A 27,146-nucleotide genomic window follows, 5' to 3' on the forward strand; every position below is an offset into this window, starting at 1 on the left:
GGGCCGCGCGTCACGCGGCGGCGCGCGAGCGGGTTGGCTGGAGCCCGCGCGGCCAGGCGGGGCCGCCGCGCTCTCATTGGCTCGGCGGGCGCCTCGGCCTCGCGGGCCGGGTGGCCGCGGTCGCGGCGGTAGCAGCGGCGTCACGTGACGGGGGCGCGGTGAGGCCGCGCTGGAGGGCGCGGGGCCGGAAGCGAGTGGCGGCGGCGGCGGCGGACGGAGGCAGGAGGAGGAGGAGGGGGGCGCGAGGCGGTGGCGGAGCCGCGGCCGCCGGCAGCGGAGGAGCCCGGCGCGAGACCCATGGTGCCCCGGTGAGCGCGGGGCCCGGCCCGCGGAGGACGCCGGGGCGCTCGGTGCAGGGCAGCGGCCTGGAGGCCCCGGAGGCGCGGGGATGGCGGGGGGGGGGGGGGAACCGGGACCGGACCCGTTAGAGGCGGCGGCGCCGGGGCCGTGCGAGCAGGAGGCTCCCGGCGTCTCTCAGGCGGCTTCGGCGCCCCGTTTTGTCGCTCGAGGGCCGCTCCCGCTGGGGCCTGCCGTGCGCCGGTCCCTCCGGCGGCCGGGCCGCCAGGGGCTGCCGCCAGCACCGGGCCCGAAGACCGGCCGGAACGACGCTGCGCCAAAACCCCGTCCGCCCCCCGAGCCCGAGGCGCTGTCACGGGGGGGGGTCTTCGGCCCCCCGAGCGCCTGGGGCGCAGCCCTCCCGCCGCGCCTGGCAGGTGGCCGGAGCGGACCCAGCTCTTCCGCGCTGGGGTTGACATCCCTCCTTGCAGGGCCTTTGCCTCGGCCCCCCGCGGCGGTGCCCGGCGGCGTTGTTCTGCCTTGCGTCTGTCCCCGCGGTCGAGCGCCTGTAGTTAGGTCGCGGGGGTGCCCCGGTGCCCAGCGCCGGGCCGGCTCGGGTGAACCGCCGTGCGCGCCGCGCTGCGTTGGCGGACTCGAGCTCTGAGGAGAGGCGACCCTGGTCCTGCGCCATGGGTTAATAGGGTTGTGCGAAGGACGGCTCTGGTCTGGAGCGCTCCGCAGAGATGTCCCAGGCTTGACCCGTTTCCAAGGCGCACGTGGTTTGTAGGAGATGCTGTCTGTTCCCAACTTAGCAGGAACCGTCCTAGGAACCTGCAGCTCTACTTGGCCATGCCTAGGGTCTGCTGCTCCCCTGGCAGCCTTTTCGGAGGAGCTCTGTGGGCTGGCCAGCCTGCTCCTGGCCTGCGCACTGGACACCCTGTGCCGCAAGAGAGCCTGCGCTCCTGGGAGCTGCGCGGGGCAATGTTTCATCCTCAGTTGACGGACTTGGGTGCCCGTGTGTCACCTCAGGTGTGCAACTAGGCATCCAAGAGTCTTGGCAGGCCTGCTTCTGTGAGGCTGGAGGCAGGATGGACTCCGGCTGGGAGCCGGGTGACGTGGTGTCTTGTCCTGATCTTGCCGCGGCCTTCCTGGGAGACTTTGGGCCTCCCCGCGCGTTGCTCAACCAGCATGGTGGGGCGATGCCCTCCCTTAGCGGCTCTTTCCCTGCGCCTGGGAGCTCTTCCTCGTTCATGCTGTGGTGTGGTGGCTGCTGTTTGGGAGCCCTCATGGGGGCTCTTGGCTCGGCTAGGCTGAAGTAGGCTCCTGCGGCTGGGCAGGCACGGTGGTCTTTGCCAGCCGGGCGCTGTGCTGCCCTGTGTCTGAGGGCTACTGTGTCCCCCTGGGCCTGCTGTTTGGGTCAAGCTCCCTCCCTTCCTCTTAGCCTTGCGTTGCCCCCCAGTTGCGGTGAGGCCGCCTTCCTCCTCGCCTTCCCGCACCCCCCCCCCCCTCCGCCAGACCCCGCCGCTAATCTTGGCTCCTGGAATACAAAGGCCTTGTTATTGCATTTCCTTCGCGGTGAGTGACCTGGCCGGGTGCTTGCAGCCAGGCCCTGCCCAGGGCAGGTCTGCGACGCTGCGCTTGCCAAAGGGGCCTTCCTTATCTCGCTGCCTCCTGGTCTAATCACGTTAGCTCCCGCCTGGGCTCCAGCGCTGGCTTTGCAGGCCCCAGATAAGGGCACAATTGCTACAAGGAAGTAAATCATGTTTGCTTCCCTGCTCTGCTTGGCTGGCACGTTCTCGAGCCAACCACGTCTGCTGTGCCGTGGGGGTGGGAGCAGAGCGGGGAAGGGCAGGGGCTCCCAGCGAGCTGCTCCTGCTCCTCTTGCCTGGCTTTACCTTAGCTGCTGCCCCCCCTCTCCCTGAGCTTCCTGCCCCTCCTTGCTCTGCACACGTCTCCCCTTTTGTAGCTGCTTTCCAGTGCTCCTTCCTAGCACCAGGCTCTGTTTTGTGGTCTCCTGCGGAGCCTGGGGCAACGGCTGTGTCCCTGCTCCTTTTGTACCGCTTCCTGAGGAGGAGGTGGCTGCACCGTGAGGGCTTGAGGCATCCTTTCAAAGTGGGGATGCCAGCAAAGGGGGTGACTCAGTGCTTGGCCCATGGGAAGGAGTGGGGAGCTCCACCGTTCCGGACCGCCTCCGCTCTCTGCCTTTGCTCCTGGGGCGTGTTGGCCTCCAGGCGCTGTTTACTGGGGCCTGGCGGCTGCCTGGGGCAGGGATCGGCTCCAGTGCTTGCCTCGGTCTGAAGGCGAGGTGTTCTCTGCCTCTGTTGCTTGTGTTGCTGCCCCGCTCGGCGGGCAGACAGCCCCTGACACCGTTTGCCCGGTTCTGAGCAGTACTCGGTCTGTCCCCGACCCGCTCTGGGTCGGCCTCGTGCTCTTGCCCTAGGCAAGAGGGGCCCCAGAGCATCCCCGCTCTTGCGCTCCTCAGGACGGTGTCGCACGTCCTCCCACCCGGTGCTGGGGCACAGGCCGTCGGGAAGGAGGAGGCTCTCCCCGGGTGTCCCGCTCCCGCGGGCTGGCAGCGCTGCAGGGCTGTCTCCTCTGTCTGTCGGCTGTCACAGCCCCTTTCTGCATGCTGTCAGCCAGAAGCTGCAGGGTCTGCCTCTTGGTGTGAGGGCCGCTTCCCCGGCAGTCTGGGGGCAGGGCCGCCTAACTCCCTGTTTGTCCCTGAACCGCAGGTTGGTCTGCCAGACGAGAGGGGCTGTGTGTTTCTGTTCCCTGCCTGGGGCCTGCCCTGCCCTCCCGCGGCGATGGAGTACGTGGTAAGGCCGGCCAGCTCTCGGGACTTCGGTGGAGGGCTAGGTGGCTTTGGTGACGGATCGTGCCTCCTCTCTCCCTTTGCTGGCAGGGCCCCAGCCTCCTCTCCTGGTCTCCGCTGGCTTCTCCCTGCCTCTCTTCCGAGGAGTCTGCGGTGCCTCCTCTCCGGAGTGCTGTTGCTGACTGCCGAGCCGCGGCTTTGCAGGCTTGCAGCCCTTCCTGCCCCTCTGGGAGCGACGTTCAGGGCTGCGGAGGAGGAAGAGGAGGTTGCACGCAGCAATGTGTAGATGCCAAGTGATGTTGTAGCGATGACTACTCTTCCTGCACTGTTTGGGGAAAAACCCAGCTGCTGGGTGACCGCCAGCGTATCTCTTTGCTTTGCTCCCCGTGCCTTGGGACGGGAAGGGATGTCTGCCTCCACCGCGTGTGCTGCCCAAGGCGCTGCGTGTCCTGGGGGCGTGCGGGGCAGCTCCGGAGGAAGAGCTGCTGGCACAGAGCTGGATCTTGCGTTCTCTGCTCGTTGCTGGCCCCGAAGCACCGGCTGGCCGGCTGCGGCAGGCCCTGCGTGGGGGAACAGGCAGGCAGCGCAGACCGAGTGGGAGCTCCCTCAGCCTCCCACCGGCCTGTGCGCGCCCTCGCTGCGCGAGCGCCGCGTACGCCCGGCGAGGTGCGGACATGCAGCGGTTGCCTGCCTGCGCGTGTTTCTCTGTGCACGCAGCTGCCTGCGCCTTTCTGCTCTGCGCGATTTCTTGCCAAACCACTCGCGTGTTCCAAATCTGACTCAGCTCCTGAGTTTGTGTTTCCTGGGAGGATGTCAGGCGCTGGCCCGGCAGCAGGGGCCCGGAGCGGAGCCGCTCTGCTCGGCGCCTGCGGAAAGAACAGCCTCTGCTGTGCCATCCTGGGCTAGACGGGAGACGTGCTCCCTCCTGCAGGCCCCCGGATCACCCCGCGCTTCCCGGGAGCTGTCTGAGCCTCCGGCTGTGGCAGGGCAGGAGGGAGGTTTGTTTCTCACCGACGTGCTGGGGATGTGGTCTGCGCTCCGTAGCGAGGTCGGCTGAGCTGCGAGCTTTGCGCAGGCCAGCAGGGCCGTGGTCCTGGGCCGGCTGCGCCGGAAAGAGGGATGTCGCTGGGTCCCAGTTTGCCTCGGTCCTTGCCGCAGGCTCCCTGCAGGCTTGTGCTCGAGGCTGCGTCCCCTCTGCACTCCTCTTCCTCCCCTGGGGTGTGCACAAAGTCCCAGCCCCAGGCACCGGAAAGTATTCTGCGTCCCTCCGTCTCCCCTGAGCGCCAGGAGGATCCGGCTGATCCAGCACGTCCCCTTGCTTCCAGGGCACGAGGAGCGGCTCAGCCGGGACGCGTCCTGGGAGCTCCTGAGGGGCGGCTGTTCTGGCGGCTCCCCGAGTGCCCTGCTGCAGGGGCAGGCGCTCGCCGCCGGCCTCTCTGGCAAGGCGGAGGGTTGCCGTGTGCTGGACGGGGCTCGGGGTCGCCTGTTCAGACAGGGCGGCTGTTCCGTGGGTCGGTACATCTCGATTTTTTTTTCCTTCTGTGGTCTGAGGCCGTGGGTGGCAGGGAAGAGGTGTCTGTAACAGCTCGGGGTGGGCTCTTGGGCTGCAGGGACCGTGGCAGCTGAGCTGTTCAGAGGGGCTCCCCTGAGCCTCTGTATTCATGCTGGCAGCTTTTTGTCTTTGAAGAGTGGAAGCAGCGATAGGTGTTGTCCCTGGCCGGTGCCTGTGTTGACCTGCAGGATAGGCGCTGCTGCCTGGCAGGGGTCACGTGGGCTGTGCAGAGCGGGTTTTCTGGCCTCGGCCTTGGTGCAGGAGCTCCTGATAAAATCAGAAATTATTATATCTTATAAAAGCAGGGGCCTGTCTGAACAGGGGGCTGCAGCCATAGCGCGTTCCTGGGGCACGCCAGCGTGGTGTTTGTGTCTGGCCACAGCTGCTCCGAACCCTGTCGCCTGTCTGGGCCCCGGGTGCCTGGGCTGGCTGCCTCCTGCCCTCGCCGGGGGCCGGCGCGCGGTGGGAGGGAAGGGGTTAAGCCGAGCCTTCCCTTGCGCCGTTCCCACCAGCCCTTATCCTGGCAGAGAGCAGCAGTCCGCAAGCGGGAGGAAGCTGCAGGGCCCTGGGGAGGTGGCGGGCAGGCAATAAACAGCCCTGGCTGCACGGAGGAGGAGCCCTCGCCAGCCGCGGCGGCTTCGTGCTGGGGCCGCTGGGCCCAGCCGGGCCCCCCAGCCCCGGGTCTGGCCAGCCCTGCCGCCCTGTGCCCCTTCCTCGCGGCAGGCTCGGGCTGCGGCCGGCCCCTGCCCGGCATCGCGGTGTGGTGCTTTGGTTGGGAAAGGGCTGAGGTTTCCTGTCGAGTGGGGGTAGAGGCAATGTGAGAAGTCCTGAGGCCGCAGGGCCTTCCCGGGGGGTTCAGCGCTGCGACCCGGCCTCGGGGGAGGCTTCCGCCCCCTTTCCCCGCCAGCGACGCGTGGCTGCGCTGGGGAGCCGGGCTCCTTCCTCAGGGAACGGCGGGGCTGGTGGGTCCCTGCTTCCTGGCTCTCTGGCCCCTGGCTTCCTGCGTTTCTTTAGAGCAGTTGTGCTGCAGGCCACGGGAAGGTCACAGCGCCGAGCGGCCGGCGGGGCCCCAGGCAGGGACGAGCGCTTCGCAGGGCGGCTGGCAGGGTCTCCGTGCGCCCGCGGGACGGTCTGCAGCCGAGGTGGGGGCTGGCGCTTGCGGAGCCGGGTGCGCGGCGGTGCTGGGAGGCAGGGGAGCGGCGCGGGCGGCCGAGGCAGTCCCCTCCTGCCCCGGGGTGGCTCGGCCCTGCTCTTCCTGGGCTCCGGGAGGAGGCAGGTTAAACCGACCTGCTATAGTTAGCAGCAGCCCCTCGCGACGCCGCGCTCCGCGCAGGAGACTATTTCCAGCTCTGGCCTGGCTTCCATTTCCCCGGGTCTGTGGCAGCGTGCCAGCGTTTGCAGCACGGCTGGGAAGCTGGGCAGGAGGCAGCTGGTGCTGTGCCGGGGCTCTCCTCCAGCATCGCCCTGCGGTGGGTCCGAGCTGGGAGCACCGTTCCCTTGGGCTGGATTCATCTGGTTTTGGGTGGCGGATCCCACGGTGTCCTGTTTTCGCAGCCCGGCCGGGCGCGTGGCACCTGGGGGTGCCCCGACCTGTGTAGCAGCAGTGAGCGGGCGCCCAGCGGCGGAGGGGTAGGGGACTGCGGGGCAGCCCCCGACCGCTGCTTCAGCCACAGGAGGTAGAAGGGAACCGCTCTTACCCCACCGTGGGGCAGATGTAGGGAGCTGGGTGCGTCGGACGAGGCCGTGGAGAGCAGCGCGTGCGTGTGTGGGGACCGGGGTGCGTGCGGCGCGGTTGTGCCGGACTGAGGTCACGTCGGCCCCATCCTGTTTGAGTGCTGGTGCATCAAAGGGTCTGGTGTGGAAGGCGCGGAGCGACTGGGAGGCAGTGAGCCTTGCCCCGAACGCTCCCCGCGTCCCCACCAGGACGCGGGGCTTTGCCTGGGCTCCCAGGCGGGAGCGTTACGCCGATGGTGTCGTTTTCTCCCGGCTCCGGGCCGGCGTTCTCTCGCCTTTCCCAGTGGGCACCGCCAGCAGAGCCCCCACGCTCCGCAGGCCGCCGCGTCCGCTCCCTGGGCTCCCGCTAGCTCCGCCTGTGACCTTGATTTTTCTGCTCCAGATACGCGCTGGGTCCCCACCCCTCGGCGGGAGCCCCTCCTGCACTGCCTCCCCAGCCCCGCTCGCAGCCCCGCGCTGCGGGCAGATGCTGCTCCGGTGCCTGTGAGTCAGCACGGCCCTTCCTGTTAGCAGCAGCCCCTTCTCCTCTCCTGGGAGGTGCAGTCACTTAGCGCCGGCCGGGATGCGGGAAGCAGCAGCAATTAGCAGCGGCAGGAGCAGCCGCTTCTCCTCCCGGCTCCCAGGCGCAGCAGCGGGGAGCCTGCACTGAGCCCTCGCTGCGCCCGAAGGCTCCGCAGCCGCCCCGGACAGCCCACCTGTATCCTGCTCCCGGGGTTCCTCCTCTTCCTCCCAGCCGGTCCTCCGGGCTAGATCTGTGCCTGTGCCGTGCTCCTGAAGGACTGGCTGTCCCGGCATCCCAACCGGCTGCGTGCAGCGGAGGCATCTCGGCATCGCTGCCCCCCCGTCCTCGGGCGTCTCTGCCCCCTGCGAAGCCTGCGGAGGCGACGGCAACCGCCTGCAGCTGACACGTGGGTTGCACAGCGCTGGCCACCACAGAAGGACCTTGTTCGCTCCTGGATGGTGCTTGGGGCTGGGCAGGGCTTGGATGTGCTCTGTGGCTGCCTTGTCTCAGGGCTTTAAATATTCATGCTTTTGATTTCCTCTTAGCTGGTGGCGACTGCTTGGGAGCGCAGGGGCTGGAGTGAGCCGGCTCGGGCGGAGGGGCAGCGGTTCGTGACCCGTTTGTGGGGCAGAGGAGGCCAGACTAAAGACGATGGGATTTATTGCCAGCAGAGTTTGGGATCAGTTTGGGGCAGCAGGGCTCGAGGACCTCCAAGCTGGGAGCCGAGTGCACTGAGCGCCCGAGCGCAGCCGCTCCGCGCGGCGTCCCAGCACCAGGGCGTAGCCGCGACCCCGTTTCCTCTCCGCCGAGCGCCGGGGCTGCGGAGAGACCAGGGGTTGCTCTCCATCTGGCCGGATCCGTGCGTCCCCACTGACGCCGATTGCTATCGATTGGCTGCGACGGCCCGGAGTAGGGCAGCCCCTCGGACCCGCCTGCACGGGGAGGGGTGGGAGAGCCCGGCGCGGCGCCGGGAGACGAGCTCCGACCGTCTGCGCACCAGCCGCTCCTGCGACGCTCTCCTGGCTCCTGGCTGCGTGGTGTCCCGTCCGCACCGAAGCTCCGCGGATCGCCGGGGCCGGATCTCCCACCCACGAGCCATGCTGGGCGGGCGACGGCCCGCCACGGAGTTTGCCCGCAGCTTGTGCTTGTGGGGGCTGTTGTGCTCTCTGGCGTCCTGGTGGCTGGCGGCTCTCGGACTCTCGATGGGGCCTCTGTAAGAACTGGGCAGCTGCCTCCGCCCCGCTCCTGTGCTGGGTTGGCATGTCCCAGCCCTCCTAGCCTCTCCAGCATGGATCTTCTGCAGAAGAGCAAATACAGCCACCTGCGGAACGAGTCCGTCTCCTCCCTGGAGGAGACGGCGGGAGGCATGGGGGCCCCAGGCTCTCCGGTGGAGTCCCTTGCAGGCACGCAGTCTCTGCCTGGCTCCCTGTCATCCTCCTCCCTCAGCCCCATGCTGCCTCTCGGGGAGCTCTCGTCCGAGTCGGAGGACAGCCCCACCACCCTCTGCTCCTTCTTCCCCAAAATGGCCAACCTGAAGCTCTCTAACCCTGCCAGCCTGCTCAGCCTGCGGGGCTTCTCGGCTGGCAGCCTCAAGGAGGCCGGGAGCCCAGGGGAGCCCGTCCTGGGCGGGCCGCTTGCACCGGCATCGGGGGGGGCTGCCAGCCCCGACTCAGCGGGGCCTGTCGCTGTCTGTTCCCAGGATATGAACAAGCTGAGCTGCGGGAAGAAGACGCGGGTGGAAGGCGGCCAGCTTGGCGGTGATGAATGGACCCGCCACGGCAGTTTTGTCAATAAGCCCACCCGTGGCTGGCTGCACCCTGATGACAAGGTCATGGGCCCTGGAGTCTCTTACCATGTCAGGGTGAGTGTGCTGGGGTGGCGCAGCGTGTCCCAGGAGGGATGCGGAGGGGTCTTGGGAGCGCGGGGCAGCTCTGGGGATGCTCCTCGCGAGGCGGCTTGCCCTTCTCCAGACCTCTGCAAAACCACTGCCGAGAAGGGACCCATAGCCCCTGGGGTATCGCCCGCCTGAGCACGTTTGTTCTGGGAATGTGCTCCTGTAATGCTCCTTGGATGCTGGAGGTGGGTGGGGGGATTCCCAGGGAGGTCACCTCTGCGGAGCTGATGCATCTGGGGCCATGTCCCCTCCCTGCTCATGCTCAGCGGCTGTGCGCAGGGTGGGAGGCACCTCCACAGTGCCTGGTCCTGCCCGGCTTTGCAGCCAGGCTTGCTCCGGTCTGGGAAGGAAGGAACCTGCGGGCGGGCAGCCTGCTGGCTTTGCAGGCTCCCCAGGGGAAGGGGAAGCTTCCTGGGACGCTCCATGGGGTCTCCCTGGCTTTGCTTCCGTTTCCAAGCTTGTCTGCGGTGTAGCTGTCAGGGTCCCTTCCCTGCCCCGAGGTGCCAGTCTGGGGCCTGCGGGTTCGCTGTTGGGAGCGTGGTTTGAGCAGAGCTTGGGCCTGCAGCCCTGTTGGGCGGCTGTGCTGGGATCAGGCGACCTGCGGGGTTGACCGCGGTCGCTCTAGCACATCGCAGCTCTAGAGCAGAGGAGCTCCGAGGAAATACTTGGGGGGCTCCAGGGTGGGACAGGAGGAAGCACCCAGTGGGCACTAATGCTAGAGCTGGTGCTGGAGGGGTGTGAGGCCTGTCCTGGGGCGGCGCTGAGCTGCCTGGCGTGTGTGCGCCTGGGGAGGACTGGGCTGCCTCGTGCAGACTGCGGACATCCTGCTCTTGTGTCGCTGCAGGCCTCTAATCACAAGCACGTAGGGCTGGGTCCAGCTGTGCTCAGAAACGGCCCTCCGTTCCCTTGGCCGGGCTAGTCTCTGGGGGAAGCTGGAGGGGGAAGCGTGGTGGTTCCTGCGCAGCCGGGGCGGTCGCCGCAGCTGAGGTCAGGCTGGGAGCTCACAGGAGCAAACCTCTCCCTGGCGGCTCGCCTCGGGGAGCAGGGGGAGCGGGGCTCTAGCAGGGCTAGCGCTGGGCTGGCCGCGTGCGTGGTACCCACGCGCCGGGGCAGGACTGCATCGCCGGGGCGTGCCGGGCTGCGGGGCTGGGCGCTGATGTCCCTGCTTGCTCTCTCCTGCAGTACATGGGCTGTGTGGAAGTCCTCCAGTCCATGAGGGCTTTGGATTTCAACACCAGGACTCAGGTCACCAGGTGAGCTCTGTGTGACGCAGACCGCCTCTCTGCGGGGGCTGAGCCCCCTGGGGCGGGGAGCATGGGGCTGCCCGGGGGAGCAGCAGCCTGGAGCCGTGCAGGCAGGTCTGAGGCCCATGCAAGCCCCTGGCAGCGTGTGGGGCTTTAAGTGGTGGCCAGGCTGTCTCTAGCCGTGGAGGAAGCTGCCTCGGAGATCAATGCGCCTGTCAATGGGCTTCTTAGCTTGACCAGACAGGAAGCGCTCCTGCAGCCCCATCAAATATTAACAGGAGTGCTCTTCCCCTACTTGAAGAGCGTTTTGCCTGCCCTAGCTAGGATCTGGGAGCCAGTCTGCACTGCCTGAGGGATTCCCTCTTTTCCCTGATCTTTAGCCCTCTCTGTTCTGCACTGGTCCCTGTGTCCTTGGCCCCGAGGTACCCAGCGAGCGGGGCAGTGCTAGCAGAGCCAGCCCGCGGCAGGCAGTCCAGGGGGCGGCAGCCTGGTCCGCGTGCCGGGGCAGGGATCACGGGGGGGATCTGGGAAGCAGGCGGAGCGGGGAGCCCCTGGGCCTGAACTGACGTCCCGGCTGTGCTCCCCGCAGGGAGGCGATCGGCCTGGTGTGCGAGGCAGTGCCCGGTGCCAAGGGAGCCGTGCGGAGGAGGAAGGTGAGGCCGGGAGAGGGCAGGGCGGGGAGCTGCCGGCAGCGGCTGTGGAAGCAGGCTTGTTTGTCTGGGCAGTTGGTGGCTGAGAGCCAGAAGTGAGTCCTGCCGGTGCTGGCCCTGACTCATGAGTGCCTGAGCTAGTTGCCACCTGGACCGGGAGGGTTTTCTGGGTGCCAGGTTGAAATCTTCCACCAGGAGCTCAGCCAGGCCCAGCTGGGGTCTGTGCCTAGCAGAGCTTGGCAGGAGCCGTGGTGAGGGCAAACTGCCCAGGTCTGCTGTAAAAGAGGGCAGGACGCCCCTGTCCATGGGCTGGGTCAGGCACAGGGCCCGGGGGAAGCCTCCTCCCAATGCTGCCATGTGCCCCCAGCCCTGCGGCCGCTCCCTGAACTCCATCCTGGGCAAGAGCAACCTGAAGTTTGCTGGCATGCCAATCACCTTGACCATTTCCACCAGCAGCCTCAACCTCATGGCTTCTGACTGCAAGCAGGTGAGAGCAGGGAAGGGCTGGGGGGCAGCTGTGTAGCCTTAAACAAGGAGCAATCCTTGCCCTGGCGTGTCGGTGGGGTGCCCCGGCCTCGATAAAGGGTTTGTCTGGGGTGGGCTGCCTGTCCTGCCCGAGTGCCCTGCTCCCCCAGGAAGAGACCAGCTTGCCTTCCCCTTCCTGGGGGGCAAAGAGTGTGCAGCCCTGACAGCAGATCTGCGCGATACCCCGCGTGCTTTGCATGGCCTGTCCTCTAGACAGAGACACCCAAGTGCCCTGCCCTGGGGCCAGGTCTCCTGTGGCCCTGTCTGTGTCCCAGCCCTTCTGGTGGTGCCCTGTGGTTCGTAACCAGGGCTCCAGAGGCTTGTAAGCCCCACTGCGGGGCCAGCCCCAGGAGGAATGTGGCGGGCAGGAGGTGCCACTTGTGGCTGGGCGCAGAGGAGCTCTTGGTTGCATCTAATGACGCCTCTGCCTTGCAGATCATTGCCAACCATCACATGCAGTCCATCTCCTTCGCTTCTGGGGGAGACCCGGTGAGTACGCAGGGTCCCTGTCCATGCGTTGCCCTGTCCTGTGCTGGGGATTGCCTCTTGTCCTCTTGCTTTGTTCCTCAACATCCTGGCCCTGGTTGTGCCCTTTCTGGAGCTCCAGGCCCTCCCCCAACTTCACCCCAGCCTTCTTTCTCTGAGAAAGAGTTTGTGACAGGGAGAAGTACCTGTCCTGAGGGGTGTGCGTGGCCCCCTGCCCTCTCTGCAGTCTCAGGCGCTGTACTCCCCCGGCAGCCCAGTCTGTATCTTGCTATAGCCCAGGCTATATCTTGCCCACAGGACACAGCTGAATACGTCGCCTATGTTGCCAAAGACCCCGTCAACCAGAGAGGTAAGGCCTGCTGTTGCTGAATGTCGTAAATGCCAGAGCCTGGTTTCATGGATGTTTAGGTGGGGAGCGAGTGGCTGCTCTGCTGCCCCGCAGGCCCCTTTGCAGCTTGGTGGTTGCAGGGAGGGATGGGGTTGGGGCCCAGGGACAGGGATACAGGAGCAGGCTTGAGGACTTGGTGTTGGTGTTCCTTGCTCCCATCCCTATTCCCTTCACAGCCTGCCACATCCTGGAGTGCCCTGAGGGCTTGGCCCAGGATGTGATCAGCACCATCGGCCAGGCCTTTGAGCTGCGCTTCAAGCAGTACCTGAAGAACCCCCCGAAGCTGGTGACGCCCCACGACAGGTAAGGGCAGGGCTATATGGGAAGGAGGAACGTGGGGATGTCTGAGACCACTTGTTTCTGGAGAGGGGATGCACCCAGCTGGGTGCTGGGCAGGGTGGTGGTGGGAAGCAGGGTGCCCGGGCTCCAGCCCCGGGGCTGCTCATCTGTGCTGTGCTCCCCCAGGATGGCTGGGTTTGATGGCTCTGCCTGGGATGAGGAAGAGGAGGAACCAGCCCCAGATCACCAGTACTACAACGACTTCCCCGGCAAGGAGCCTCCCATCGGGGGGGTTGTGGACATGCGGCTGCGGGAGGGAGCCGCTCAGACCCCCAATCATTTGGGGGCCACACTGGTAAGGCCCTGGGCACGTTTCTCCGGGGTGCTCATGGGGAGGGGAGAGACGCGGGGACCTGACCAGGCTGTCAGCCCTCCGCTCAGTTATTCGAGCACAGAGGTAGGCACGAGAACCCCAGCGTGCGTGTCTCAGACCGTTAGCCAGGCACCTCTGGCAGACGAGCGTGGGAAGCGGGAAGGGACAGGGGAGCGCAGCAGGCTCCGCTGTGCTTTCTCACCACTCGCCTCTCTCCGCAGCCTGTGGGCCAGATGTCCGGAGGGGAGTACGACCCCCGGAAGCAGCTGGGTCCTGCCCAAGGTATTGTTAATGGAAGCGACTCTGCCATGCATGCTTTGAGCTGGGAGGCCTCGGGCACTGCATGCTCCTGTGCTGTCCCGTTGGCCTGGTGGGGGGACAGGGCTGTCCCAAACTGCTCTGAGCTCGCTCTGTGGAGGGCTCTGAGCCAGGTGTAGCTGCTCCTGGGCTGGATCTCAGGGGCCAAGTTGTTTGTTGCACAGTCCGTGGCTGCTGCTGCCCCCAAAGGCCCGGCAGATGCAGTGTTCCCTGGGCTTTGGGGGGGGGGATCAGCCCACCTACGCTGGAAGCCAGAGGCAGGCTGGAGCCTGCAGCTCCGGAGGACAGGCCCTGCTGACCACAGTGCTCTCTCCAGCAGGGAGAGAGAAATACACCGCTGCAGCAGGCGCGTCTGGCCGCACAGACCTCTTCGATGACCCATCTTATGTCAACGTGCAGAACATGGACAAGACGCGCCAAGCATCGGCTGCAGCCAGCCCAGCAACCGCCAACGGCAGCACCCAGAGGGACCTCTTTGACATGAGTGAGTGGGACACTGGCTGCCCAGGCTGCAGCCGGTTCATCCTGGGCTTGGGGGCTGGTTTGCCTGCCCATGGGTGCAAAGTCAGTGACAGACCCGCTCCTCTGTCTCCCTGCAGAGCCTTTTGAAGATGCCCTGCGTGTCCCCCCCTCTGTGCCTGTGGGCCTGCCTCCTGCCCAGGTGGTGGCCTCCATGGAGGAGCAGCTGAGGCGGGAGCCCTGGTACCACGGGAAGATGAACCGCAAGGAGGCCGAGAAGCTGCTGAAGGTGAACGGAGACTTCCTGGTGCGGGAGAGCACCACTACTCCGGGCCAGTACGTGCTGACTGGCCTGCAGGGCGGACAGCCCAAGCACCTTCTGCTTGTCGATCCCGAAGGAGTGGTGAGTCTGTGTGACGCCTTTGGGAAGGGCCTTGCCAAAGCTGAGGGCTCCTGGGCCGTGCCCTGGCCTTGGGCTTCCTGTGGATGAGGATGGGTTACAGGGCATCCAGCCGCTCCTCTGGGGCCACCTCTGAGCAGGAGGCTTGGGGGAAGGAGAGGGCCCAGCGGAGCAGTGGGGTGAGGGCTAGGCTACTCCCTGTGGGTCTGTGCCCAGCCAAACTCAAGGTTTGGCCTCTCGTGGACATCCCTGCTCTGGTGCACACCTGTGGGCAGGGTGCAGTGGGTGCTACGCAGCGTGGGGTGCGGGCAGATCTGCACTCCTGCCACTCCTGAGCGCCTCTTCCGTGGCCCCGCAGGTGCGGACAAAAGACCATCGCTTTGAGAGCGTCAGCCACCTCATCAGCTACCACATGGACAATCACCTGCCCATCATCTCAGCCGGCAGCGAGATGTGCCTGCAGCAGCCGGTGGAGAGGAGACTGTGAGGCGCGGGGGGGCCCGGGTGCAGGGCCCCCTGCCCTGCTCCCTGCCCCAGGGAGCACTCGGACTCTCAGCTATTTTCCTGGGATGGACGGAGACGCCCTGCCCAGGACTGAGCGTGGACTGGCTGGGCACAGGCCTGTCCCCCTCTGCCACGTGGAGCTGGAGGCAGCAGGTGGGGGGGTGGCAGCATTGGCATGAGCTGTCTGCAGGGGAGGAGGCTGCTCCTGCCAAAGCTCCTGCCTCCTCCCAGCTCCAGCCTTTGCACAGCAGCTCAGCTAGTACCAAAACCTGGCCTGGGCCGCGGTGCCGCTCCAGCGTGGCGATGCTGTGGCCCCTCACGCTCGCCCGCGGGGGCGCGGAGCTCACTTGGGGCTGGCGGAGCACCAGGCCCCTCGGGGCCTCCCGAGCCAGGGCAGGCAGTGGGGCCGGTTCTGCCCGCCCGCTCAGCCCTTCGGGGTTACAGGAGCGGCAGGACCCCCACGGGCTCCGGCCGGGGGCCTCGCCCGGGGCTAGGCCCTGTGCTCTGCCCGCCCCCTGCCCAAGCACAAGGCCCAGCCGGCCACGCACCGAATGTACCCGATCACTTTACGTGTTAACTCTGTGCCTTGACCCCTGCAGGTCCCACATACTTATGCAACGCAGCTGGGCTGGGGGGGGTGAGAGCGTGGCCTCTCGTGCCAGCTGCTGCCACCCACCGCGGTGGCCACCCGGGTTGCTCTGCACCTCCTCGCTGTCTGCTGTGCCCTAGGGCCACCTGCCTGGGGGCATCCCCCAGGCCCCCTTGCATGCACGTTGTTATACCCCGAAACCAAAGCGTAGCCCTGTCCCCTCTCACAGCCCGGGCACTGGGGCTGCCCCCCCCCCCCCCGGGCCCTGCTATACCAAAGGAACCGGCGGTTGGTATTAAAGTTGGTATTTCTGTAGGGCCTGCCTCGTGTGCTGGGGGTGGGAGGGTAAACAGCGGGCTCCCCCCCCCCCCCGCGCCGAGTACGTGGTCTGTCCCGATCTCCCCTCGTGCCGCACATGGTTCATTCCAATTCACCCCCGCCCCGAGCCGGGCATAGGGTCCCTCCCACTCCCCCCCCTCCGGGTCGGCACATGGTCCCTTCCGCTCCGCCCCCCCCAACATGGTCCGTGCCGCCTGAGGCGTTTGGCCCCGCCCCCGAGCTCCGCGCCCCGCCCCCGAGTTCCGCGCCCCGCCCAGCGGCTTCGCTGGCCCCGCCCCGCGCCGTGATTGGCCCCGCGCGGGTTCCGGCCGGGCGGCGGGTTCCGGTTCCGGTTCCGGTGCGCCGCGCCGTGCGGGAGGAGCCGCGCCGGGCCGGGCCGGGCCATGGCGCAGGCCGGGCCGCGCCGGCTGTGACGGGCCATGGCGGCCCCGCACGCCGAGAAGCTGGAGGGAGGCGTCCCGGCGCCGCCGCCCCCGCCGGGGCCGCCGCACCCCGCGGGCAGCGCCGCCGCCGGCGGGCCCGGCCGCAAGCAGGGGAAGGCAGGTGAGCACCGGGCGGCGGCGGCGCGGGGAGGGGGGGGTGCGGCCTACGCCCGCCACCGGGCTCACGCGGCGCCGCTTCTCCCCGCAGGTCTGCAGATGAAGAGCCCCGAGAAGAAGCGGCGGAAATCCAACACCCAGGTACGGTCCCGCCGGCCCGGCCCGGCCCGGCCCGGCCCGCCAGCCCGGTGCGGGGCCGGGCGAGCCGAGCGCCGCCGGCCGGGCCTCACCCGCGCGCCTTCTCCTTGCAGGGCCCGGCCTACTCCCACCTGTCGGAGTTCGCCCCGCCGCCGACGCCCATGGTGGACCACCTGGTGGCCTCCAACCCCTTCGAGGATGACTTCGGCGCCCCCAAAGTGGGGGCGTCGGCCGCCCCCTTCCTGGGCAACCCCGTGCCCTTCGGCAACTTCCGCATGCAGGGCGGCGGCATGTCGCCCCAGGTGCCCCCCGGCTACGGAGGGGGGCCGCAGCCCATGCGGAGGCAGCCGCCGCCGCCCTTCGCCCCGAGCCAGATGGGCCCGGCCTTCAGCATGCCGCCCCAGAACCCCAACTACGTCCAGCCCGGCGGCATGAGCTTCCCCAGCCAGCCCTTCAACCAGCCCCTCGGACAGAACTTCAGCCCTCCCACGGGGCAGCTCATGCAGGGGCCGGTCGGGGGCTTTGGGCCCATGATCTCCCCCACCATGGGGCAGCCTCCCCGGGGCGACATGGGCCCGGGGCCTGCTCTGAACCCCCCCGGCGGTCCTGCCATGGCTCCGAGGTTCAGCCAGCCCGGCAATCTCTTTGGACAGTCTCCCATGCAGCGCCCCAGCCAGAACCTGCCCAACCTGCCCCCGAACACCAGCCCCTTCCCCGGGGCGGATCCCAGCTTTCCGGCGGGTGCCGAGGAGGGGGGCAAGAGCCTGAACCCCCCTCCCAGCACCTTCAGCCAGGAGCCGCACTCGGGCTCCCCGGCGGCCGTCAACGGGGCTCAGCCGAGCTTCGCCCCGAACAGCGCCGGCCGGAGCAGCGGCACTCCCGAAGCCAACAGCCTCCCGCCTTCCAGCAAGGCGGCCGGCAACTCCGGGCACCAGCCGCCCCCGGGCCTGGTGTACCCCTGCGGGGCCTGCCGCAACGAGGTCAACGACGACCAGGACGCCATCCTGTGCGAGGCGTCGTGCCAGAAGTGGTTCCACCGGGAGTGCACGGGCATGACGGAGAACGCCTACGGGCTGCTCACCACGGAGGCCTCGGCCGTCTGGGCCTGCGACTACTGCCTGAAGACGAAGGAGATCCAGTCGGTGTACATCCGCGAGGGCATGGGACAGCTGGTGGCGGCCAACGACGGCTGAGGGGCTCCCGCCCCGCGGGGCGGGCGGCGCTGCCCTCTCCTTGTACAGATCCCTGCTCAGTTTTAGGACCAAACCCCCTTTTGTAGCCACCTGCCCCCACGAGCGAGAGACAGCCTCGAGCACGGGCTTCGACATTCCTTCCCCGTCCCTGCTGCTCCCAGCCGGGCACCGGCCGCCTCCGGGCGCCGCTGGAACTCGTGGCTCCGGAGCAATTCCTGCGGCTCCGCTCCGGGGCCCGCCGGCCCCCAGGCAGCTCCCGCCGGCGAGGCGGCGCAGCTGCGCGGGCGGAAGCAGAGGAGCGCGCCGAGGGTTTGGTGCACGTCGTGGGCCGTGCCGGCTCTCCCGGCAGCTCGCGGCCGCGCTCGCGTCGCTGTTGCCTTCCTTGTGCCGCGGGACTGGGCTGCGCGGGAGGCTCTGCCCTGCGGGGTGCGGCGGGGGCTTCCTTCGCCCCCCGGGTGCTGCCACCACCCCATCGCTCTGCCTTTGGCCTCCCCGCGGCAGGGGCCGGAGCAGGGCGGGAGCTGACGTCGGTGCCCGGCTCCGCTCCGCTCGCGCCGCCGGTCGTCGTCGTCTCTTGCCGGCAGCAGCGGGCGGCCACGACGCTGGGGAATCGGCCCGGCACCGGCCGCGCCGGGAGCGGAGCGGTGACGCCTGGGGGGCAGCGCTGGGTCCCCGGGGGCTCCCCGTCCCCCTCCCTCCGCCACCCCCCGACTTCCCCCCTTTTGTAACACGGTGCCGGCACCCCTCGGCCTCTCCCCCCCCCCCGGAGCTTTGTGCGGGGCCGGGGGGCGCCGCCGCCCCCGTTTTAACGGAGCGTGACCGGAAACTTTTGTATCGTCGCTATAAAACTCTGGAAATCGGCCGCGTCCGTGTGTCCGTCCGGGCTGCCCGTCCCGGCCGCCGGGGAGGGAGCCTCGGGGGGGCGGGGCCCGGGGCGCCCCACGTGCCCCCCCCCCCCCGGCGGGGGCGGTCCCATTGGCGGGGCCCGGGGCGCCCCACGTGCCCCCCCCGGCGGGGGCGGTCCCATTGGCGGGGCCCGGGGCGCCCCACGTGCCTCCCCGGGCAGAGGCGGGCCCATTGGCCCGGCCCTGCCGCCGCGCGCCGTCATTGGCCAAGAGCGTCACGTGCGCGGCCCTTCCCGAATGTAGCGAGTTGCGGAGTTTGATACAAAGTTGCCGCGAGGCGCCGGGACGCGACATCGGCCCCGGGAGCGGCGCCAGGTACCGCCCGGCCCCGGCCCGCTTCGCCCCCGGCCACCCCCGCCGGCCCGGTTCCGCCCCGGCCACCGCCCTCCCCCACCGGCCCGGTTCCGCCCTCCGCCCGGTTCCGCCCCGGTCACCCCCCCACCCACCGGCCCGGTTCCGCCCTCCGCCCGGTTCCGCCCCAGCCACCCCCCCACCCACCGGCCCGGTTCCGCCCCCCGGCCCCGTCCGCCTTCCTCCCCCCCGCCCCGGGCCTGAGGAGCGAAGCGTCCCCGCGCCGCCGGAGCGGCGGGCCCGGCAGGACGGCGCCGGGGAGCCGCTGCGGGAGGAGGGTGGCGGCGGCGCGGAGCTGGGCCCGGCGCTGCCCCCGGCTGCGGCCGCCGAGCCCGGGCGCTGCCGGGTCCCGGGCGGCGGCGCGGCAGCCCCGGTGCGGGGCTCGGAGCAGGTGCCCGCATCTGCGGCCCGGACGTCGGGGCTTCCCCGGGCGGGGGCTGCCGGTGGCGTCGGGCCCCGCGGGTCCGCGTGCTGCCCGCGCTGCGGGAGCTGGTCCCCGCCGAGCGCTCCGGCCGCCCCCGCCACCGGGGCTCCTGCCGGGGGAGCGTTTCCGCGTGCGGCGATGCGCTTCCTCCCGGCGGGGACCGCGGCGGCCGCAGGGCCTCGAGCCGGGCGCCCGGGCCTCGCCACCTCCTCCCCGTCCCACCTGCCGGCCCGCATCACGGGCGGCTAAAAATACCTCCCAGGGTCGCTGCCCCGGGCTGGCAACTGGGGTCGCTGCCCGGGGTGGTCTCGCATCGGGGGGAGGGCCGGGCTGAGATGGAAGCCCTCAAAGACAACGGTCCCTGGGCCAGGCCTGGGCTCAGGCGCAGGCTTTCCTGCTGTTTGTCACCTTGGGACCTTCTCCGCTTCCCCCCCTGCAGCACCCAGGGCTCTTCGCCACCTTCGCTGCTGGGCCGGTGCCAGGCCGGGGCGGCCGGGCCCCTCCGCAGCTGTGCCGGGAATGTGCAGAATCCCAGCAAGCAGCCGGCCCCGGGCGCCGCGTCCCGCCTTGTCCCCCCTCCCGTCCCCGGCGCTTGGCATCTCCTCTGGGAACGCGCCCGGCCGCCGAGCCGCCAGCCTGGAGCGCGGGGGCAGCGCGTCTCCCCGAGGGAAGACGAGCGTTTTGGCAGCGCTAAACGTGTGCCGAGGCAGTTCTCGCCGGCTCCGGGGCTAGCGCCGCCGGCCCTGCCGCCTCGACCCCTCGGCAGAGGTCGGAGCAGCTCGGATGCCGGGGTCGCTGCCTGGGGGGCAGGGGTTGGGGGCTGGCCGCTGCTCTGGTCCCACCCGGTGCGTGGGGCTTGGCACAGTGCAGAGTCCGCAGCTCTCCTCTGAGCTCCTCTTTGTTCCTGCTCACGAATCTACTTTGCCAGTCAAATCAGCCCAGCCTGAGCCTCGTGCCGGGGCCGTCCCGGCGGGCAGAGGAGGGGTCGGAGCCCTCTGTGCCAGCGTCTCCGTGGGCCAGCGGGGGCAGGCCTGGGCTGCGGGGTGAGCATCCGTCTATCTGTCCCCACAGGTGGGCTCCGGGCCGTCCTCAGGCAGGAGCAGGCATGGCGGAGAAATCCGACTCCCGGGACTCGGACAACAGCTGGGTGATGACAGGCACGGAGGTGAGGGTGGCCCCGGCTGGAGAGACCCCGTGGGGGCAGCGCCCGGGGGAGCCTCGGGGCAGCTCCCCAGCTGCGCCCCCGTGTCCTCGCCCTCTCCCGGAGCCCGGCGCCGAGGCAAGCACCCGCAGGGCTGGGCTGGGCAGGGCCGCGGGAGGAGAGGTGCTCCAAGACCAGGGCGGAAACCATGTCGGCTGCTGCCTGTGCTCCCAGGGTTTGCCGGTCGAAACGATGGGCCCGGAGCAGGAATCGGCCTCCCCTACGCCAGAGGATGAGGAGTTGGAAGAAGGCAGCACCCAGGACACGGCAGGCATGTGGTTATCGCAGGGAGGGGGTGGGCCGTGTCCCAGGGCAGCCGCTCACCAGCCAGTCTCGGTTTCTCCGCAGCGGCGGCCGCCCTCAGCGGGAACGGCGAGGCCTCCTTCCTGGGCCAGAGCCGGGGCCCCGAGGAGAGCGAGCTCAAGGTGAGCACGGGGGCCGGGCTGAGCAGTGGGCCGGGGCCGGGGCAGGCGGAGGGAGCCCCGCTGCGTCTGTCTCCTCAGGACTCGGAAGAGTGTCCGGGCCCCACTGCGGGGGCAGCGCCTACCCTGGCCGGCTCTGCAGCACCCAGCACCCCCGACAGCACCACCCTGGATGGCTGCGCCCAGGAGGAGCCCGATGCTGAGCCGAGACCCTGCCCCGACGCCCGCAAAGCAGGTCAGTCCCTTCATCTTGCAGCGGATCGGCCCAGCCCGGTGGAGCTGGAGCCAGGGTGAGCGGTGCCGAGCGCAGTGAGCCCATGCTGGGGCAGCGGGGAGGACCCACGGGCAGAGGTTCGGTGCTGGCAGTCTTGGAGGTCCCTGTCCCACCCCAGGGCCGCTGGCAGAGGAGGGGAGCTGCACCAGCAGCGACGATGATGTGGAGGGGCTCCGGAGACGGCAGGTCCACAAACCCCGTCCTGAGCCTGCCCGCCCTGGGCCTGCCCCGTGCCGGGGCACCCAGGACGTCGGCGACGAGGACGGGCTCAACATGAGCAAGTACCTGCTGGGCGCCTTGGCGCTGGTGGCCGTGGGGCTGCTGCTCATCTCCAGTGAGTGAGGGAGCCCCGGGCAGGGGCAGGAGGGGGCCCCCTGCACCTCCCTCATTGCCTGTTCCTCTCCCTAGGTGGCATCTACGACCTGGCAGATGGTGAGTACAGGGGGACCGTGGTCTGCTCTGCCACGGGGCTGTGCCTGGCATCAGCCCCGGCGGCTTGGCCTCTCCTCCGCCCGGGCGCGGTGCAGCCTGACACACAGACGTGGCCTGACATCCCCGGTCCTTGCCAGGCCCCACGGAGAGCGTGGTGACCCGGGACGTCGCAGAAGGAGCGCAGGAGTCACCGCTGCTTGCTGATGGCCCAGTAAGCAGGCTGGGGGGGCTCAATGCCTTCCTGCTGAGCAGGCAAAGGGGAGGCCACGTCCTCAGCACCCTCAGGGTCACATCTTGGCTCTGCCCCAGGACTCACCGCAGAAGCTCCCATCGGATGCTGGGGACCGCCAGAGTATGCAGTCCATGAGCCTCCTCTTGGACAGGCTGGCCAAGGAGAACCAGGACATCCGGCTCATGCAGGCTGAGCTGCAGGTGGGTGAGCGGGGAGAGCCGGGTGCTGTAGCCCCAGTGGCACTGCCTACGTGAGGTCGCCCACGTGATCTCCCTTGCCATGCACCCAGGTCCCCCCGGCACGGTGCTGGTGCCGTGGCCCCGGCGCTCACGGTTGCCCGCTCTCTCTCCACCCGCTCAGGCGCACAAGGAAGAGCTGCAGGCGCTGCTGCGGAAGAGCGAGGGCGAGGCGGCCGCGGCCGGGGCCCAGCAGCAGAGCCTGGCTGCGGAGAACGCGCAGCTCCGCGTGGCGCTGCAGCAGGAGGCTGCTGCGCTCCGCCAGGCCCAGACCGAGCTGCAGCGCCTGCAGGGCGCTGGGGCCCCCGGTGGCCCCCAGCCCCAGGCCCCGGAGGCTGGGCAGCCAGCGGCAGAGCAGTCCCTTGGCCGAGGCGTCCCGGCCGGCGATGAGCCTGCGGTACGGCAGGAGGGGGATAGGCAGCACGGTTTGCTGGCCTCGGTGCGGCAGGAGCTGGCAGGCGCCCTGGAGCGGGCACGGGCCTCGGGGAACCTCGAGCAGCTCCTGGAGGAGCTGAGTGCCCTGGAGGAGCAGCTGGGCCAGGAGCTGCAGGTGGCGGGGGCCGAGCCCTTCTCCAGGCCCTGGAAGAAGCCGTTCAAAGCTGACAAGAAGGAGAATAAGCGGCACAAGCGGCACGGCACCGGGGCAGTCCCCCACGAGCCAGGCGAGCGAGGCGGCAGGGAGAAGAGGGAGCAGGGCAAGCCCCATGGGCACAAGAAGGACCCCCGACCCCCGCGGGAGCACAAGGCGGGCAAGGCCTGGGGGAAGGCGTCTCACGGGGCGCCCCAGCGCGGCCCGCGGGAGCTGCCCCCGCTAAGCCAGTACCGGGCGCCCCAGGGCTGCTCGGGGGTGGCCGACTGCGCCCGCAAGGAGGGCCGGGAGGTGCTGGGGGTCGCGCTGGAGCCGGTGCAGAAGACGCAGTTCCTGCAGCTGCTGCAGGGCTTCATGGGGCGCCTGGGCTGGGGAGGGCACTTCGCGGGGCTGGCCGCGCGGCTGGAGGGCGCCTTTGGGGCCGACGGCACCTTCGCCCACGACCGCCTGCGCTTCGTGGACTTCGTGGATGACGTGGAAGAGCTGCTGGAAGACCTGGCGCGGCGTGAGCAGGGCGACAAGAAGGCGGCCGACGGCTTCGAGGAGTTCGTGCTGCGGCACTACGCGGGGGACGGCGGGTGAGCCGGGACGGGGTGCCCGGGGGGGGCCATGCAGGGCCGGGCCCCGGGACCCCCCTCACGGCCCCTCTTCTCTTGCAGCTTTGTCAGGAAGGAGCGCAACAGGAAGGGCACCCAGCAGCACGGAGGGGCCAGCCCCGCGCGGGACCCCGAGGGCCGGCTGCGAGGGTAGAGCCGGGCAGGCCGCGTAGTGTGCAGGGGGCAGCCGGCCCCCTGGCAGTCGCCTGTCTGATGCACCGCGTCCTGCCCCGCGGCCCCCCCAGCCTGGCTCGCCGCCCCCTGTGCGGGGCAGGCGCCCCCAGTGAGGCCGGCGCTGGGAGGTCGGCGGGGCTGGCGGAGCCGCGGTCGTACAGTCCCGGGCTGTGCCCCTGTCCCGTCCCAGCCGGGCCGGGCACCACCGCACCCTGTGTGATGCTGCACTGCTGTAGATGCAATAAAAGTCACCGCTGGGCAAGGCTGTGGCTGGTGCGGGCTTGGGCGGGGGGCGCTGGGGGGCTCTAGGGCTGCCCCCCGGGCTGTGGGGGTTCTGGGGGCTGCCCGAGGGGCCGGCACTGGGGAAGGGGGCGGGCAGAGGCCGCAGGCCCCGGGGCGAGTCCCGGCTGGGCCGTGCGCCCCCCGCCCCGGGCCGGGCCGCCCCGTCGGGGCTCGGCGCTGCGCCCCCTCCCGCCCTGCAGGGGGCGGCATGGCGCGGGCGCCCCCGCGCGGGGGCGGAGCCAGCGGCGCCCGCTGGCCACGCCCCCTCCGGACCGTACCATCCCCATCCTCTCCTGTGGGGGGGGGGGAGCGCAACGCCCGGCGTCCCCCGCTCCCGCCGCCGCGGGGAGCCGCCGGGGCTGGTCGAGGTCGGGGCCGGGGGGTCCCTGGGCGGCGGCGGCGGCGGCGGGCGGGACCCCCGAGCCGGCGCCCTCCGGGCCGGGCGGCGGTGGTGCGCCCCGGGCCCATGGCGGCGGCGGCGGCGGCTCCGCGCGCCGTGCTGCTGCTCAGCGGCAAGAGGAAGTCGGGGAAGGACTTCGTGGCCGAGGAGATACAGAGCCGGTACCGGTACCGCGAGCGGGAGCGGGCCGGCGCCGGGGAGCTGGGCCCGGGGCTGGGCCGGTACCGGGGCAACTGGGCCCGGGCCCGGGCTGGTACTGGGGGAGCTGGACCGGTACTGGGGGAGCTGGGCCTGGGCCCGGGCTGGTACTGGGAGAACTGGACCGGTACTGGGGGAGCTGGGGCTGGTACTGGGGGAACTGGACCGGTACTGGGGGAGCTGGGGCTGGGCTGGGGCTGGTACTGGGGGAACTGGACCGGTACTGGGGGAACTGGGCCTGGGCCGGGGCTAGTACTGGGGGAACTGGACCGGTACTGGGGGAACTGGGCCCGGGCCGGGGCTGGTACTGGGAGGAGTGGACCGGTACTGGGGGAACTGGGCCTGGGCTGGGGCTGGTACTGGGGGAACTGGGCCTGGGCTGGGGCTGGGGCTGGTACTGGGAGAACTGGGTCAGTAGTGGAGGAGCTGGGGCTGGGCTGGGGCTGGTACTGGGAGAACTGGGCCTGGGCTGGGGCTGGTACTGGGAGAACTGGGTCAGTAGTGGAGGAGCTGGGCCTGGGCCGGTCCTGGGGGAGCTGAGCAGGTACTGGGAACACTGGGAAAACTGGGCTGGTACCAGGGGAGTTGGGCTGGCACTAGGGGTACTGGGGGAGCTGAACTGGGGATACTGGGGGAGCTGGGCCGGTACTGGGGGAGCTGGGCTGGCCCTGGGGTCGCTGTGCGGGGCGTCGGGCCGGCAGCGGCCCCAGAGGAGGGCGAGGAAAGGCGGATCGGATCCGGAGCGGTTCGGCCGCGCCGGGGTGGGACGCGGTACCGGGTGGGGGGTGCCGCCGGCGGGGGCCGGTTCGGTGCCGGTTCGCCGGCGCCGTCCGGCTGAGCCCGCGCTCCCGCAGGCTGGGCCCCGACGTGTGCACCATCCTCCGCCTGTCCGGACCCCTCAAGGAGCAGTACGCCAAGGTACCGCCGCGCCGTGCCGCGCCGTGCCGCGCCGCGAGGGCCCCGCGCCCCGCTCACCCCCTCTCCCCGCAGGAGCACGGCCTGGACTTCCAGCGGCTCCTGGACGCCAGCGCCTACAAGGAGACCTACAGGCAGGACATGATCCGCTGGGGCGAGGAGAAGCGCGGCGCCGACCCCGGCTTCTTCTGCAGGATCGTGGTGGAGGGAGCGGCGCAGCCGGTGTGGGTGAGCGGGGCCGGGCCGGGCTGGGGGGCGCGCGGCGGGGGGCGGCCGCTGACGGGTGCCGCCGCGCAGGTGGTGAGCGACACGCGGCGCCTCTCCGACGTGGAGTGGTTCCGGGACGTCTACGGGGACGTGGTGCAGACCGTCAGGGTCGTGGCCACCGAGGAGACGAGGAAGAGGAGGAACTGGGTCTTCGTCGTGGGTGAGTGGCGCGTCCCCGAGAGCCCGGCTTGTCGGGACGCGTCCCGGGTTAAGGAAAAGCCCTGCAGCTCCTGCGGGGGTGACGCCGCAGCAGTGCCAGCCGAGGGCAGGGCAGCTGCTGCTGGACCCGCGCCGGGCGCCTCACCGGCGGCTCCGCTCCTCCGCAGGGGTGGACGACGCGGAGTCCGAGTGCGGCCTGGACCAAGGGGTGGCCTTCGACTGGGTCATCACCAACAACGGGGACGAGCTGTCCCTAGACAGCCAGCTGGAGACGCTGCTGCAGTCCGTCCGCGGCCGGCTATAGCCGCGGTGCCGGAGCGAGAGCCCGCGGCAGCGGGACGTGGACCAAAGAGGGCTGGGGGGGTGCGGGGTGCCCCCGGCTGCTGCTAAAGGCTGGTTGCAGGGGACTGTTGCTTCCGCGGGGGCTGAGCCTGATCCCAACCCCTGCCGGGGTGGGGGGGCGCTGCGGGGAGGCCGGGTGCAGGCAGTGCCGGGGGCTGGGAGCAGAGCCGGGAGCGGGGTGGTCCCGGTGGCCGTGGTCCCCGGTGCCGCCAGGGGGCAGGGTGCCCGTGGCCTGTGCCCGGCTCGGCTCGTTGCTGCCAGTGGGTGGGCGTCTCTGTCCTCGTTAGCCGCTCCGCGGCGTCCCCGTTAGCCAGCCCCGGGGCCGGGCACGGCCCTGCGTCGCTGGCGGGAGCACGCCTCCGCGCCGGTCCCCTCTGCGGACGGGGCAGGATGGGGGCCGGGTGTCCCCCCCGGGTCATGGGTGGGCACCTCGCCTCTGCGTTGCCCAGACCCCCGTGCCCCGCGCGGAGCGGGCGGACGTGCCTTACCCTGGAGCAGGCGGCGCGCCGCCTCCCCGCTCTTCTCTGCGCTGCTTCACGGCTCCCGCGGGCTCACCGAGCTGTCTCGCCCGCGCGCCCTCGAGGCCAGCTCCGGCGCGGCGCGGCGCCTTCCCTGGCTCTGCCGGGGCAGCGGGTAGAGGCGAGAGGGCAGGCGCGTGGGGAAAGGTGCTGCCGTTCGGTGACCCTCCGCCCGTGGCTGGGGGCGGCCAGCGTCCCCCTCCCAGCCCTCCTGCAGGGCCACGGGCCGTTGGCTGCCCCGGGAATAAAGCTCGGATGGTGAGACACGTTGCTGCGCTGCGTCCGCCGCTCATTGACCGGTGGGAGCCTCGAGGGGGGCGTTTGGGTCTCGTCCCGTTGCTTCTCGCCGGCTGGGTCCTGTCTCCCCGGCCTCTGCCCTGTTCCGGCCTCTCCAGCTGGGGTTTGCGTGAGGTGCAGTTTAATTCCCGCTGCCTTGGGCGAGGGCCCGACAGCTGGACGTCTCGTGTTGTGTTTTAATAGGCTTGCAGCGGCCAATTCCCCGCGGATTATCTGCTTCCGAAGCAGAAGGCTCCTGTCCTAATACCTGCCTGCTGGCCGCTCGTCCCCGCAGCAGCTGCACGGGGGCGGGGGGAGGACGGTCCTGGGGGGCGGCCCAAGGTGAGAGGGGCCAGCGCAGCGCCGGGGCGCAGCGGGGCCTCAGCGGGGGACCCTCGGCCCCCTCCTGCTCCCGTGCACGAGCCGCTGTCGGGAAAATAGCGGGTGGCTCGCCGCCCTGGGAGCGGGCGCTCTTCCCCCATCGTGGAGCGGAGCAGCCCGTGCGCGGCGGTGACGGAGCCAGGGAGCCCTGGGGTGCGCCGGGCCCCTCCTGGGGAGGCTCTTTGGGGTGGCGGTGCCTGCAGTGGGGGGTCCTGGCCCCGGCTGGGCAGCGGAGACCCTGCCAGCTCCCACCCCGGGCTGCTGCCCCTAATCTCCAGCCTTTGCTTGAGGCCCTCACCTCGGGGCGGGGGGTCGGTAAGGAGATTACGGGAGCTTTATATAACGGCAGCCAGCGAGCAGCCACCCCGAGGGGGCCGG

The 27,146-nt window shown here is 70.2% G+C and overlaps 5 protein-coding genes across 18 annotated transcripts; 4 read left to right on the plus strand and 1 right to left on the minus strand.

The window, feature by feature from the left end:
• The first annotated feature begins 87 nt into the window (after positions 1-87).
• SHC1 (SHC adaptor protein 1) lies at positions 88-15,300 on the plus strand. 10 transcript variants are annotated; one of them, XM_068922346.1, is made up of 14 exons: positions 194-308; positions 3,009-3,092; positions 8,576-8,737; positions 9,953-10,023; positions 10,604-10,667; positions 11,032-11,151; positions 11,625-11,678; positions 11,973-12,024; positions 12,240-12,366; positions 12,529-12,697; positions 12,937-12,997; positions 13,350-13,517; positions 13,633-13,895; positions 14,251-15,300. In XM_068922346.1, exons 2-14 carry the CDS (start codon positions 3,081-3,083, stop codon positions 14,377-14,379), a joined length of 1,452 nt encoding a protein of 483 aa, XP_068778447.1. In that variant the 5' UTR covers positions 194-308; positions 3,009-3,080; the 3' UTR covers positions 14,380-15,300. The 10 variants fall into 10 exon arrangements, with proteins under 10 accessions (XP_068778443.1, XP_068778440.1, XP_068778444.1 ...); XM_068922338.1 differs by having other exon boundaries at positions 196-308; positions 13,353-13,517; XM_068922342.1 differs by lacking the exons at positions 194-308; positions 3,009-3,092 and adding an exon at positions 88-158.
• LOC138062930 (uncharacterized) lies at positions 3,099-5,511 on the minus strand. The gene is made up of 2 exons (XM_068922401.1): positions 4,100-5,511; positions 3,099-3,954 (listed from the first exon to the last, which is right to left on the minus strand). Exons 1-2 carry the CDS (start codon positions 4,607-4,609, stop codon positions 3,400-3,402), a joined length of 1,065 nt encoding a protein of 354 aa, XP_068778502.1. The 5' UTR covers positions 4,610-5,511; the 3' UTR covers positions 3,099-3,399.
• Positions 15,301-15,728: 428 nt separating the features above from the next.
• PYGO2 (pygopus family PHD finger 2) lies at positions 15,729-18,054 on the plus strand. 2 transcript variants are annotated; one of them, XM_068922386.1, is made up of 3 exons: positions 15,729-15,867; positions 15,955-16,004; positions 16,115-18,054. In XM_068922386.1, the coding sequence occupies exons 1-3, from the start codon at positions 15,744-15,746 to the stop codon at positions 17,192-17,194; spliced, it is 1,254 nt and encodes a 417-aa protein (XP_068778487.1). In that variant the 5' UTR covers positions 15,729-15,743; the 3' UTR covers positions 17,195-18,054. The 2 variants fall into 2 exon arrangements, with proteins under 2 accessions (XP_068778487.1, XP_068778486.1); XM_068922385.1 differs by having other exon boundaries at positions 15,729-16,004.
• Positions 18,055-18,260: 206 nt separating this feature from the next.
• PBXIP1 (PBX homeobox interacting protein 1) lies at positions 18,261-23,292 on the plus strand. 3 transcript variants are annotated; one of them, XR_011136629.1, is made up of 12 exons: positions 18,261-18,414; positions 19,946-20,153; positions 20,250-20,346; positions 20,424-20,500; positions 20,579-20,732; positions 20,890-21,105; positions 21,180-21,203; positions 21,341-21,414; positions 21,513-21,635; positions 21,796-22,838; positions 22,920-23,137; positions 23,171-23,292. XR_011136629.1 is itself a non-coding variant. In XM_068922328.1 (11 exons), exons 2-11 carry the CDS (start codon positions 19,980-19,982, stop codon positions 23,008-23,010), a joined length of 2,073 nt encoding a protein of 690 aa, XP_068778429.1. In that variant the 5' UTR covers positions 18,261-18,414; positions 19,946-19,979; the 3' UTR covers positions 23,011-23,292. The 3 variants fall into 3 exon arrangements, 2 of the variants coding, with proteins under 2 accessions (XP_068778429.1, XP_068778430.1); XM_068922328.1 differs by having other exon boundaries at positions 22,920-23,292; XM_068922329.1 differs by having other exon boundaries at positions 18,263-18,414; positions 19,946-20,039; positions 22,920-23,292.
• Positions 23,293-23,736: 444 nt separating this feature from the next.
• Positions 23,737-26,381, plus strand: PMVK (phosphomevalonate kinase). Of its 2 annotated transcripts, none has more exons than XM_068922441.1 (5): positions 23,737-23,873; positions 24,765-24,828; positions 24,901-25,053; positions 25,123-25,252; positions 25,419-26,381. In XM_068922441.1, exons 1-5 carry the CDS (start codon positions 23,779-23,781, stop codon positions 25,553-25,555), a joined length of 579 nt encoding a protein of 192 aa, XP_068778542.1. In that variant the 5' UTR covers positions 23,737-23,778; the 3' UTR covers positions 25,556-26,381. The 2 variants fall into 2 exon arrangements, with proteins under 2 accessions (XP_068778542.1, XP_068778541.1); XM_068922440.1 differs by having other exon boundaries at positions 23,751-23,879.
• Positions 26,382-27,146: the final 765 nt, after the last annotated feature.

Source organism: Struthio camelus, chromosome 30, assembly GCF_040807025.1.
Source record: "Struthio camelus isolate bStrCam1 chromosome 30, bStrCam1.hap1, whole genome shotgun sequence".
Taxonomy (NCBI): Eukaryota; Metazoa; Chordata; class Aves; order Struthioniformes; family Struthionidae; genus Struthio; species Struthio camelus.

Excerpts from the sequence above, each read along its gene's own strand:
- LOC138062930 (XM_068922401.1), bottom strand. The coding sequence starts at position 4,609 with ATGTACCGACCCACGGAACAGCCGCCCTGTCTGAACAGGCGACCCCGA. Across the intron at positions 3,955-4,099 it reads ACCACATCCCCAGCACGTCG|GCGCCGAGCAGAGCGGCTCC; the intron begins GTGAGAAACAAA and ends TTCTTTCCGCAG.
- SHC1 (XM_068922336.1), top strand. The coding sequence starts at position 8,165 with ATGGATCTTCTGCAGAAGAGCAAATACAGCCACCTGCGGAACGAGTCC. Across the intron at positions 11,152-11,624 it reads TGGCTTCTGACTGCAAGCAG|ATCATTGCCAACCATCACAT; the intron begins GTGAGAGCAGGG and ends TCTGCCTTGCAG. Across the intron at positions 11,679-11,972 it reads TCGCTTCTGGGGGAGACCCG|GACACAGCTGAATACGTCGC; the intron begins GTGAGTACGCAG and ends TCTTGCCCACAG.
- PYGO2 (XM_068922385.1), top strand. The coding sequence starts at position 15,744 with ATGGCGGCCCCGCACGCCGAGAAGCTGGAGGGAGGCGTCCCGGCGCCG. Across the intron at positions 16,005-16,114 it reads GGCGGAAATCCAACACCCAG|GGCCCGGCCTACTCCCACCT; the intron begins GTACGGTCCCGC and ends TTCTCCTTGCAG.
- PBXIP1 (XM_068922328.1), top strand. The coding sequence starts at position 19,980 with ATGGCGGAGAAATCCGACTCCCGGGACTCGGACAACAGCTGGGTGATG. Across the intron at positions 21,204-21,340 it reads CATCTACGACCTGGCAGATG|GCCCCACGGAGAGCGTGGTG; the intron begins GTGAGTACAGGG and ends GGTCCTTGCCAG. Across the intron at positions 21,415-21,512 it reads CGCTGCTTGCTGATGGCCCA|GACTCACCGCAGAAGCTCCC; the intron begins GTAAGCAGGCTG and ends GCTCTGCCCCAG.
- PMVK (XM_068922440.1), top strand. The coding sequence starts at position 23,779 with ATGGCGGCGGCGGCGGCGGCTCCGCGCGCCGTGCTGCTGCTCAGCGGC. Across the intron at positions 23,880-24,764 it reads GAGATACAGAGCCGGTACCG|GCTGGGCCCCGACGTGTGCA; the intron begins GTACCGCGAGCG and ends GCGCTCCCGCAG. Across the intron at positions 25,054-25,122 it reads GAGCGGCGCAGCCGGTGTGG|GTGGTGAGCGACACGCGGCG; the intron begins GTGAGCGGGGCC and ends GCCGCCGCGCAG.